General features: G+C 45.4%; 1 protein-coding gene across 1 annotated transcript; it reads left to right on the forward strand.

Moving 5' to 3' along the window:
- The first annotated feature begins 1,431 nt into the window (after positions 1-1,431).
- Positions 1,432-7,302, forward strand: C3H13orf42 (chromosome 3 C13orf42 homolog). Its single transcript, XM_035110627.3, has 3 exons — positions 1,432-2,315; positions 5,076-5,226; positions 6,477-7,302. The coding sequence occupies exons 1-3, from the start codon at positions 1,899-1,901 to the stop codon at positions 6,719-6,721; spliced, it is 813 nt and encodes a 270-aa protein (XP_034966518.1). The 5' UTR covers positions 1,432-1,898; the 3' UTR covers positions 6,722-7,302.
- The last annotated feature ends 5,722 nt before the right edge of the window (positions 7,303-13,024 follow it).

Consider the following 13,024-nt stretch of genomic DNA (forward strand, 5'->3'; position numbering starts at 1 on the left):
CATTCTGAATTTCATTCTAACTTCCAGTTTCTCCCATTGCATACCTCATGCCGAAATGGACCAAACCAGTCAGGACTGGAACGGGCCTTAAGTATCCTCCACTGGAAGTCAAAATGCAACACTCCTTGAAATAAGAGCCCAGTGTGGTTTCTTCACATGGAGAATTAATAATGGTTTTGGTCCTTGACTCGGTGGTTTGGGTCTAAAGTACTTTACATTCTGGCACATGAGGTTTTGATAGATGTTGCACTGAAGTCTGCGTGACGTCAGAATAAAAATGTCTATGATTCCTGAAGAGGAAATCCCAGAAGGCTTGTGCTTTCCAAGAACTGTTCGTTGCTTTGTAGCTATATCATAGCATCATCAATCGGTATTAATTATTCTTTGTATACCTGCTTTCTCAGATGAGAGAGAGAAAGTTTGGGGATCATGTTTCTTTAACCAAGTTGGAAAAAATATAGTATCTGGCGAGTGCTCTCTCTCTCTCTCTCTCTCTCTCTCTCTCTCTCTCTCTCTGTGTGTGTGTGTGTGTGTGTGTGTGTGTGTGTGTGTGTGAGAGAGAGAGAGAGAGAGAGAGAGAGAGAGAGAGAGAGAGAGAGAATATAATGGAATAATGGAATAAGATAAGAGGGAATAAATCTTTGGAAGAAATTTAAAGTGCAAACAGTAATTCACTTTGGGTTGATTGATTTTCTTTTGATCCTTATTACACATTTGGTCTTTACCAGGCATCCCCAAACTGCGGCCCTCCAGATGTTTTGGTCTACAACTCCCACGATCCCTAGCTAACAGGACCAGTGGTCGGGGAAGATGGGAAGTGTAGCCCAAAACATCTGGAGGGCCGAAGTCTGGGGATGCCTGGTCTTTACCAACCACATTTTAAATCATTCAAACCATGAAATCCAGGTTCCTCAGTAGCATTCTATGTCCATGAGACTCCAACTCTCATGCAGCCTTGTTCCACATTTGGGTAGGGTCTCTGGCCATTCAAACCCTGCCGACTGCATGCTCCTCACCAGCATCCTAAATCCATGTGCAGCCCAACTCTCTCTTTGTCCGGGGCCTGGGCTGCATCAGGAGTCAGTGCAAAATGACAGTGGGGAGTCTCCTTTCACAAGATGAGAGCAAAATGTGCACCAAGATTGTGTATAGTATACAAAACACGGAGCCCAACTAACAGAGACTGTGTTAGTATTGAACAATCTGTTAAGCTGGCTTTGCTAATAAGTAAACATCTTCAGCCAGCTTTGTTTATTAGGCACGTGTGTTTTGGAACACAGTTTTCTTTTATGGCCAGCCTCCCATGCTCAGGCTGCTGTAGGGGGTGTAATGGATCTGGATATCCTAGTCCACTTTATTCTCAACAATAGTGTTATCAGATAGCTGCAACCATCTCTCTGTTGCCATAGCACAGAAAACAAAACCTCTTCAGACACCACAGTTGAACTGCTGCCTGGTTTTGCAATGTGCTTATCCAGTATAGAGCTCAGCGGTGGAAATGCAGGGGGAAACTGGTTGGCTGGCATCTTTTAGTTTAGCCTTATGAAATCCTCATCTGTTTCTCATTGCCACATAACAAAATGTGTTTTGCTTTATTCTTCATTTATAGTTCAGTACCATGGCCAGCACAACGAAGGCAGTAAGCTGTGCGACCCTTAAGGAGAACTAAAACGCCGGCATGTTAAGGAAAGACGTGACCGAAGAAATTGGTGCGATTTCATCACCTGCAATTGTCTGAAATAAACAGATAGATGCAAGTGGGCAGCTGAATCTGCAAGAAACCGGCTTCTAACTACAAAAGGGCACATGGCAAAGTGTCAGCTTCTACTGCAGGCAAGAACCATGCATTGAATTGAGCCTCATATGATAGATGGATGAGGTGAAGAAGGGGCTGCACGATGCTCAGGAAGATCCACTCAATATTTCACCCCAACTCCCGCAGGAGAAGCCTGACTGATGGGATCCCTACTGGCGATGGCTCTGCAGTCCGCTTGATCCGAAGCACCTCTATGTATGTGCTTGGAGATGTGGATAATAAATTCAGTGAGCCTTTGAAAAAAAGCAAAAGTACCACCAGCCTGGATTCAGTTGCCTGCCTCCACCTGAAGGAAGAAGAACGGGCATGGATGTACTCAAAGACTCAAGACTGTTTGCAGTACTTGCAAGACTTGCTAGCTTTGAGGAAAAAATACATTGAGAGCATCAAAGATCTGAAATCCAGTGACAGGGCATCTGATATTTCCTCAGTGTCTACAAAATCTTCCAAGACAAGACAAAAGTCACCAGCCACGCCTCCACCACTACAGTCTTCCAAGGTAGGAGCTATTGCATCACATGGCTAAGAAAACATTGCTTATAGAAGTTTAATAAACATGTGCACAAGAGAAGCGAGACCCACAAATGTGATGTGCTTCTCTCTGCAATACCTCCATTGGGGCCATTCCCCGTTCAGTTTTTCGCACACATCCATTACACAGAAGTATCAAATACAACTTACACTTCATTGCGCTATTGCTCTCACATACAAACACTGTTCACCTAAAAGCGGGCTATTGCTGCGGCAGTATTGAGTCTTCAAACCCTAACCCTTCCCATAAGTCTAGAGAGATGGCGACTACTTGGTTTTTTAAAAAAACAAAAGCAAAATTCTGAGCAGCTGAAATGTGACACTTTCTCAGCAGGTGAGGCCATGACTGCAGGGAGTCTAATTTCAAGAAAGTGAAGCCATGCTTTTTTTTTGCAGCCGGTAACTAAGGAAGCATCAACAATGCTAGATTGTGTTTAATGGTCTCTCTTTTGGATAAGTTTCTCTCTTGCTGTTCTTTAGAAAAAGAATACCATTAGTTTTATGCAAATCAATGTGTTCCATGCTTTAATTTCTCTATTAGCATGGCAGCTGCTCTCAGATTGTTTTTTAAAAAGGCTTTCATTTCACAAGCAGGTATGTTATTAGGTGTGTTATTCAGAAGAAGAAGAGTTTGGATTTGATATCCCGCTTTATCACTACCCGAAGGAGTCTCAAAGCGGCTAACAATCTCCTTTCCCTTCCTCCCCCACAACAAACACTCTGTGAGGTGAGTGGGGCTGAGAGACTTCAGAGAAGTGTGACTAGCCCAAGGTCACCCAGCAGCTGCATGTGGAGGAGCGGGGAAGCGAACCTGGTTCCCCAGATTACTAGTCTACCGCTCTTAACCACCACATCACACTGAGTTGCTTACTCCTTTGCAGCAGTGCCAATAGTGATTTACAGTATAGTGCTATAGGCACACTAAACAGCATCCTAACAGGGTGATTACTATATTTGTTTACTCAGAAGTAAGTCCCACTATGGCCAATGGAACTGACTGATAAATGTTTATGGGGTTGCTTCCCACATGTGGAAAAACATGATGTAACCAATGGAACCCTTAAAATGTGCTCTTTCACTATTTAAAAAGGGCGATACTGGGTCTGGGTGCATGAGCCTATAGGAGAGGCTCTCACTAGATCTCACACACTTGCTTACACATACTTGTCACCTTCAGTAATGCTTTGCATGCCACAGCCTGGTAGGGAAAGGGAAAGGGAAAATGCAGTCACAGAGATGGCTGTTCAGCATGAATCCTGCAGCCTGGAGCCAGCTGGAAAGGGGAAATTGCGCTTTCCCAGAAATATTGGGACCCTGCTGGCAATGTGGCTACAAGTAATTTATCCTATGCTCCCAGTGGGTAGCATGCATAAATCTGGTAAACTTTAGCAGTAATATTTACAAAACGTTGTGTAATCTAATCCGAACATATGTGGGAGTAAGCCTCATAGAACTGAATGGGTCTTACTTTGACAATACAGGAATAGGATTGCATTGTAAACTGTGCATGATTAGTTATCCTTGAAACAGGCTATTAGGTAATTATTATTATTCACAGTTTACAGAAAACAAAGTGAGATTTTGGGGGGGGGAGGGGCAGTGGCTTCATTCAGTGAGTTCATGGCAAGGCAGGGATAATGTTCCTGTCCTCATAAGAATAATTATTTTTACTTCACAGAGAACCCAAGTGATTCTCCAGGCTCACAGAAGGAATGAGAGTAGGCTCCAGGATTTCTGTTTTAAGTAATTATTTCTGCAGCTATGCTCCTATATTCATTACTTCATCTAATCCCCCTTCAAGTTGATCTACACAATCAAGCAGAACCACACTAGAGGGTGATTCAATATCAAGTGATAGAACTTTCTTACTTCATGTCATCCAATTTTCTTAATATTTTTTATATTTGTTGAATGATCAAAACTAAGTTTAAATCTAAAATTTAAGCTTTTTATCTCATCCCATTTTTGAATTATGAGGGTTAGAAAATTTTAAAAAATGACAATTTTGGCCTTGACGGACTGCACAAAAAAACTTAAAAGCTCAGCCCAGCATTGAGACATGTCAAAACTAAAAACACCAATCTCTTCAGAACTTCATGAGCTTTAATATGATGTGTCACAATAAGGACTTAATTTAAATTTTAAAGTTAAGTTACAAAATGCTGGGCTGAGCTTTTAATGCCAAAATTGTCGACTTTCTGAAAAGGTTTAACTAAAAGATGTTGATTGTGATTCAGCAGGAAATGCTCTTCCCAGAACGGAAAAGTGGCCATGGGAAACCACCTAATGAAATTTTCCTGCAGTAATGCAGTTGTCAAGAGTGCAGGAACTTTGGCAGAAAAATGTGGCAACTGTAGATATGAGAAATGGTTCATTAAAACAACCCACATGGGGGTAGAACATTTGAGAATATAAGTGAACCTTGAACTCACAATTTCCATCACATTGGCATTCTGAGCCAGAGCACAACATTATTTTGATTGAATCCAACTCTCCAAATTAAGCATAAAAAAACAACTTTAAAATGCAGGCCAAAGATAAATAAGCAGCAATGGGTTCAAAGAACAATTTAGCCGGTGATCAGAGATTGTTTTGCTGAACAACATTTGCAAGTCCGCTTCCACCATTTTGGTCCCACATTTTGTATCCTTGAATATTGGGTTGTTTTTTGCAACAGCAAAGTCTATTTGTTCAAACCGAACTCCTGTCATATTATTCTGCTCAACAGATCTCAGCAGAGAGAAAAGGCTCACAGCTCAATTCCGACGTAACCGAGGCAATAGCTTATTTTGACTCAATTATTGCCGAGCTAGATGCAGAAAGGCATCGGAAAATTGTTGTGAGGGATCATCCGCCACACGCAGATGTTGATTTTGATGGTAAGTAGGCATACAATGCAGGGAGCTGCTGAGTGACCATAGACAAAAGACATATGGAAATGAAATAAAATCTATCATAATAAAGTTCATGAACAAATTTAAAGTTAAACCCCATAATGTAAAAGCTTGACTGGCAGAAATAATAATAATAATAATAATAATAATAATAATAATAATAATAATAATAATATATTTATACCCCGCCCATCTGGCTGGGTTTCCCCAGCCACTCTGGGCGGCTTCCAACAGAAGAATAAAATAATCGATTAAAGATTAAAAGCCTCCCTAAACAGGGCTGCCTTCAGATGTCTTCTAAAAATCTGGTAGCTGTTTTCCTCTTTGACATCTGATGGGAGGGTGTTTCACAGGGCAGGTGCCACTACCGAGAAGGCCCTCTGCCTGGTCCCCTGTAACTTGGCTTCTTGCAACAAAGGAACTGCCAGAAGGCCCTTGGTGCTGGATCTCAGTGTCCGGGCAGAACGATGGAGGTGGAGACGCTCCTTCAGGTATACTGGACCAAGGCCATTTAGGGCTTTAAAGGTCAGCACCAACACTTTGAATTGTGCTCAGAAATGTAACTGGTGTCCTGTTTTACAAGCAACTACCCACTGGGGAAAGGTCCAGGTGTTACCTTTCCTTCTGACATTACTTGCCCTGTGGCCTTTGGGGAATGATTTGGTAAAACTTCCCCTATGATGCAAACCAACAAGCAGGAAGTATTTTGGGTGAATTTCCCTCAGAGCCACTGAGGGGTGTTCAAATGTCCAGAGGATCATTGTACCTTTGGCTCTGCACACTCATCCTTTCAGTCAGCAAATAACTTCAAATAAAATCCAAAGGGGATGCAGGCAGGAGTCCTGCAGAGAGGGGGGGGGACCACATTATTCCACTGGGGTGAAGCATTGAGTGTCTCCATGCTGGAGGAAAAGGAAGTTTGTTTGGCTCGGAGTATGCCAGGAACGGCTGAAAAATTATGCAGTTGACCATTAGGTAAGCAAATTGACAGGTTGGTCCTGCCAGAAGCAGGCCAAGGAAAACAAGGTGCTTGTTTCTTTGGTCAGCCAGACTTCTAGGGTTGTTCGACATACTATGGTTAAAAGAAATCTTGGCTTAATGTTGCAGGTGAACATGGCCAATGTTATTGGGTGATGTGAGCACCCTTCCAAAATGATTTCAGAAAGATCTTTCTTTGTTAAATCTTCATGCTGCTCTGAAGGTGTATTCATTCCAACTTTGGTTCCCTCTTTCAGTCATTGCTAGCTCACGGGAGCACAGTTTGCATTCCAACTGGATTCTACGGGCCCCTCGGAGATGTTCCCAAAATGCTGTCCAAGGAGGAAAGACGACAAGCCAATCGGAGAGAAACAGCCATGGAAGAACCATTTGCTCCAGAAAGAAACTAGAAAGATATCCAATATATCTACCTAAGGCTGTGGAGGGAGCATTCAATACTTTGAAGTTTAAACCCAAAGTGTGCCCAAAAGTACAGCTCTGATCTGGAAGTAAAATGAAATGCCCAACGTGGAGTTCCTTACATATGAGGGCAGACCATACAATCAAGGGCCTTTATGCATAGTTGGGATTTTTTGCATGAAACACTTGACGTAGTAGCTATCTTTTCGATGCATATGGCTCACGGTTCTTCCCTTGAGATTGCACTTCAACAGAAGGGGCACTGAACTTCCTAAATGCAGTATTTTATAGGCTGGAAACTGTGACATTCTCTGCCCCCACCCTGCAAATCGCACACAATCTAACTGTCTTTACCATGTAGAATTTAATACTGGTAGTACAGGTGTCACGATGACCTATTGGACCTTTCCGGTTATGTTGTAAGATATGGGCAAGACAACACCTCCTCCCTCGCGGTCATAAAACTTTGTCAACTTTGTTTATATTGTGGTGTGTGTGTGTGTTTTTTAAAGTATTTGATGGCCAACCATGCTATACCCAGCTAAACAACCCTAAAATTGGAATACCCATCTAGGATTTGTTTTTTAAGTGGCAAAGAGCAGCCGGACTACCTACATTCTTACAATGTTGTGAACCTCTTAAATAAAGTATTTTTTATGTTAACATTTATAACCTGATTTTCCTGATGATTGTTGGCCTTTTTGTTGTACGTTCTCCCTTCTTCCGCTGCAGCACAAATGAAGCTCTTCATGAAGCAATTGCATGCCTATACATATCCATCCACTAGGTGTGCACAGGAGCCCGGATTCAAATAGGAACTATTAAATTTGTCCCAAGAACCCAAAAGGGCTTTAGGACACAGTCCTACATTCATTCATTTTTTACGAAATAATTTTTATTTGGTTTTACAAGTGTAGAATTGTAACAGTACAAAATACATATCCATATTAAGAGATTTCTCTGAATCTCTAGATATCCCACTTGGAATATAAAATATCCCAAGAACTATTGTTCTGCCATCAAGATGCTTCCGTGACGCCCCCCCCCCCCGCCCCCCACGTATTGGGGTAAAAAAAAATGTAAAATAAGGTTTTTCAAACAGGCAAAAACCAGTCCAGAGAAACAGTCTTCAGCACTCTTATTAATAATAATAATAATAATAATAATAATAATAATAATAATAATAATTTATTTATACCCCGCCCATCTGGCCGGGTTCCCCCAGCCACTCTGGGCGGCTTCCAACAAAACAGAAATTCTAAAATACAGAAATCCATCAAACATTAAAATACAGAGATCCATCAAACATTAAAAGCTTCCCTAAACAGGGCTGCCTTGAGATGCCTTCTAAAGGTCTGGTAGTTGTTGTTCTCTTTGACCTCTAGTGGGAGGGCATTCCACAGGGTGGGAGCCACTACCGAGAAGGCCCTCTGCCTGGTTCCCTGTAACTTGGCTTCTCGTAGTGAGGGAACCGCCAGAAGGTCCTCGGAGCTGGACCTCAGTGTCCGGGCAGAACGATGGGGGTGGAGACGCTCCTTCAGGTATACCGGACCGAGGCCGTTTAGGGCTTTAAAGGTCAACACCAACACTTTGAATTGTGCTCGGAAACGTACTGGGAGCCAATGTAGGTCTTTCAGGACCGGTGTTATGTGGTCTCGGCGGCCGCTCCCAGTCACCAGTCTAGCTGCCGCATTCTGGATTAGTTGTAGTTTCCGGGTCACCTTCAAAGGTAGCCCCACGTAGAGCGCATTGCAGTAGTCCAAGCGGGAGATAACTAGAGCATGCACCACTCTGGAGAGACAGTCAGTGGGCAGGTAGGGACTCAGCCTGCGTACCAGATGGAGCTGATAAACAGCTGCCTTGGACACCGAGTTGACCTGTGCCTCCATGGACAGCTGTGAGTCTAAAATGACTCCCAGGCTGCGCACCTAGTCTTTCAGGGGCACAGTTACCCCATTCAGGACCAGGGAGTCCTCCACACCCGCCCGCCTCCTGTCCCCCACAAACAGTACTTCTGTCTTGTCAGGATTCAATCTCAATCTGTTAGCCGCCATCCATCCTCCAACCGCCTCCAAGCACTCACACAGGACCTTCACCGCCTTCACTGGTTCTGATTTAAAAGAGAGGTAGAGCTGGGTATCATCAGCATACTGATGGACACCCAGCCCAAACCTCCTGATGATCTCTCCCAGCGGCTGCATATAGATGTTAAAAAGCATGGGGGAGAGGACAGAACCCTGAGGCACCCCACAAGTGAGAGCCCAGTATTCTATCGTCATACACACATATTTGTTTCAGGATATTTTACTACCTTGAAATATATTGGAATTTAACATGGAGTAGTCAAACATCCCCAAAAAATCAATTTCCCACATTCGTCTTATTATACAGGCGTTTTAAGTTTCTCATAAAATAACAAAGGCAGCAATTTCCTAATCCCCTTGTTAACCATATGCACATTTAAAAGAAAAGTTGAAAATGATCTCCAAAAGTCAGAACAATCCATGATTTGTTTCCACTTTCTTCTTTAGTTGCGACATGGCTGAGGGCCATCATCCTGTCATTGTAATTCTGCTGACTTCACCTCTAAGTTAACTGCAGTTCTAATTTGGTTTTGTCCTGGTCGTCAGTTTTTATTTTTTACTTTTACACAATGTAATAGTGTACAACAGGCACCCCCAAACTTCGGCCCTCCAGAAATTTTGGACTACAATTCCAATCTTCCCTGACCACTGGTCCTGTTAGCTAGGGATCATGGGAGTTGTAGGCCAAAACATCTGGAGGGCCGCAGTTTGGGGATGCTTGGTGTACAATAAGGTGAAGGCAAACTGGTCAGCTGTAACCAGAAAGTGCATTTTGTTCTTTAGAGATGCTCCAGAAGCAAAAAGAGGGGAAGTCGTCTCCAACTGGAAGGAATGTCATAGGTGAACATGAGAGAAATACCTAGGAGTGTCTCATGTGCAGCAGGGACTGGGAACCCACAGAGGAATGACTTGCTCTCTGTGCCGAAACCAAAATTGCGGCTTTGGGAACCCTCAAGGAAACAAGATCTGTTAGATCATTAAGATGGAAAAGCTCACAGTATCATCTCAGAGCAAATGTAGACATATATCACAAATACACCACCCTCTTTGGGGGCCTTTATTCCAAGGTCACCACGCTCAAGGTTTATGCTGAAACACCTGAAATCTTTCACTGCTGAGAGTGGCGGGGAGAGGTGGAATAATGTATCTGCAAAATCAAACCTTGTTTAATCATTTCCTTCATTAACATATATCCATATTGTTATAAAATCATATTGGGGGGGGTTTGCAGGACACCATTATTAATGAACAGAGAGGGGTGACAGAATTTGACAGCTGCAATACCCAGAATCCTGTTCAATGCCATCTTCCCTGTCTCCCCACCCCTCCCGCTAGGACACGACCCTGCCTGAAGGAAGGCTTAAGGATCTGCATATGCACAACAGTTAGCATAAACTCACACATTTCCCCTCTCCACCTCCCCTCTGCCCAGAACAAAACAATGTTTCCAGAAGAAGGGGGGGGGAACCGCCCAAATCCAAAGTGACACTTTTCTACTCAAGTTAATAATACAGCCTATTATATGTTCTCTTACCATGAAATCTCTATCCGCTGCCTCTGTATTAGAATTGCTGTTTTATATCTTAGAACTGTATATGTCAGGACTGCTACCTTTTAATTAGAAATCCCTGTATTAGGTATGTTTTCCAGGTATATTTTCTGTATGAACCCTGTATGATCCCAACCCACCTGAACCTTGCCCTACTACCACCCTATACCCATTCAAGGACACACGGACAATAGAGGGATTAGCTGGAACAACTTTATTCAAATAAATTGCCATCCTCAATGTAGCCCACCCTTCCATGGCCTGGAGGAAAACACCTGCCGGGCGGACTTCCACCCCACGGAAATCGCCAGGAACTGCCCCACCTCTGCACCCATCTCGACTGATTGCCCTTCCTGCCAAACAACAGGGAGCACCATCAGCGACAGGAGAAGAGCGATTGACATCTCTCCATCTGAAAGGAAAAGTCATCTCCGCACCCAGCTACCGTGTTTCTCCCAAAATAAGACGGCCCTCAAAAATAAGCCATGTCAGGCTTTTTATTAGAAGAATAAATATAAGACATCCCCCGAAAATAAGGCGGGGGGGGGCAGGTCGGGATGGCGCCAAGGAAGAGGAAGAGGAAAAGGAAAAGGAAGTTTCCTGTCGGCGCCCGGAAACGGATGTTCCTGCCCCACCAAATCGCCCAGCAGCGTGTCCCACATGGAGTCCAGACTGACCAGGAGCCGGCAAGAGCTGCAGCAGGACCTCCCGAGAGCCGACCAGCAGGACAGCGCGCTGAGCCCAGACCAAGCAGGACCCCACGAGGGCCGACCCAGGAGAGCCGGCAACAGCGCGCTGTGCCAATCCCCGAACCAGCGGGACCCGGCGAGCGGTGTAGCGCGAGCCGCAGGAAGCCCCGACACAGCGGGACGCGGCTAGAGGCGCAGCGCTCGCCGACCCCCGACACAGCAGGACCCGGTGAGAGGCGACCCCCGACTCAGCAGGAGCCGGCAGCAGCCTCAGCAACGCCGCGCCGCACCGCTTCAAGCCCCGGGACCCAGCAGTGGGCTCAGCGGGCGGCGCGCGAAGACGCAGCAGCCGGCAGGAGCCGGCAGCAGCCCCAGCAACGCCGCGCCGCACCGCGTCAAGCCCCGGGACCCAGCAGTGGGCTCAGCGGGCGGCGCGCGAAGACGCAGCAGCCGGCAGCAGCCCCAGCCGCGCCGCGCCGCACTGCACCGCGTCAAGCCCAGGGACCCAGCAGTGGGCTCAGCGGGCGGCGCGCGAAGCCGCAGCTGCCGGCAGGAGCCGGCAGCAGCCCCAGCCGCACCGCACCGCGCCGCACCGCGTCAAGCCCAGGGACCCAGCAGTGGGCTCAGCGGGCGGCGCACAAAGCCGCAGCAGCCGGCAGGAGCCGGCAGCAGCCCCAGCCACGCCACGCCGCACCGCGTCAAGCCCAGGGACCCAGCAGTGGGCTCAGCGGGCGGCGCAAGAAAGCCCCGTACCATAGTTAAGGTAACAATGCTGTACCATGCTTAATTTAAAAAAAAGACATCCCCCGAAAATAAGCCGCGATGTGGTTTTTTATAGGAAAAATTAATATAAGACGTGTCTTATTTTAGGAGAAACACGGTAATCCGATCCCCCACCCGTCGCCCTTGTCTCCCCCTCCCTCCCAGTCCAGAGATTTCCATGCAGGGACAGGAGGGTATATAAGGGGACTTTACCATTTTCCGGGGTTCCTTCCTTCTTTCCAGAGGCAGGGACCCTACAGCTGTAGCTTTGCATTCTGCAATAAAGGGATCAGTTTGTTTTTCCTGACAGCATCGTGTGGTCTCTGTCATTTTCCCGGCGGAGCTGAACTTAGTGCAAATTTTGGAGCTTCCGACCCGCGTCTGTCCTTCTTAAAAGGCAACGCATTTTGGGGTACATTTTTCATAACAATATAGAACAGCATTTACTTGATTACAGGCAGAGACCACTTTGCACAGGGGTTCCGTTCCTGTCCCCCACACAGAGTGCTGTAAGCCTGACCCACCTTGTGTTCTGCCCTCTTCCTGGTCCAAAAGGGCCTGTGCATCAGCGGCCGTATGTCAATTGGCCACATGCAAAATGGCCGCTGCTTGAACTTTCTATCAGGAGTAGCCAACATGGCCAATGATCAAGTATGATGGGAGTCCAACAACACATAAAGGGCAGCTCACTGACTTCCCCTGCTATGTATGGGTCCATCTTCATGGCAGCACTCACATCCTACCGTTAGGACAATCCATTCACTAGTTAAAATGTTAAATCAGAAGCGTAAACCTCCGGTGAATCTTGTTTATTTAATACAGTTACTGGTATATAACACCCTCAAACCCTGGAGCATTCTCAGGACAACTAACAATTAAAGAAAAATAATAATAGAGCCATTGTTCTTTCTCCACCTTGTTCACAAAGTTATACGAAAGAGCACTATCTGCAGGATACTATCAAGTGCTCTGTGCAATTGGTTGCCCAAGTTTCTTTGGCGAGGACCTACTCAATACAAGAGAGGCACATTATCCCTAGTTTGGATGAAGTTATTGTGTGAACAAAACGTTAAAATTGGGAATGCTCTGCAACACTCTTTCCTCAACTTGGAAAAAGTCATTAAAATGAAAAGACTGACTCTCTTGCCCTTAATAGCTGTGCAAAACACTCTTCTGGAATCTAAAAAATGCGCTGCTGCAGTGAGGGGTGAAAAGTTGCTGCCACTTGGCTGTTTGCCTGGGGGAATTGCTATTTGCCCAAGGCTAGTGGCAATACTGATTTGTTTACTTTTCAAAAAGAC

Source organism: Zootoca vivipara, chromosome 3 (genome assembly GCF_965207765.1).
Source record: "Zootoca vivipara chromosome 3, rZooViv2.hap1.1, whole genome shotgun sequence".
Classification (NCBI taxonomy): domain Eukaryota; kingdom Metazoa; phylum Chordata; class Lepidosauria; order Squamata; family Lacertidae; genus Zootoca; species Zootoca vivipara.

What these genes read in the sequence shown, in the direction of transcription:
- C3H13orf42 (XM_035110627.3), top strand. Translation starts at nt 1,899, where the DNA reads ATGCTCAGGAAGATCCACTCAATATTTCACCCCAACTCCCGCAGGAGA. An exon ending in CACCACTACAGTCTTCCAAG is followed by an intron (nt 2,316 to 5,075) that starts GTAGGAGCTATT and finishes TCTGCTCAACAG; the next exon opens with ATCTCAGCAGAGAGAAAAGG. An exon ending in CGCAGATGTTGATTTTGATG is followed by an intron (nt 5,227 to 6,476) that starts GTAAGTAGGCAT and finishes TCCCTCTTTCAG; the next exon opens with TCATTGCTAGCTCACGGGAG.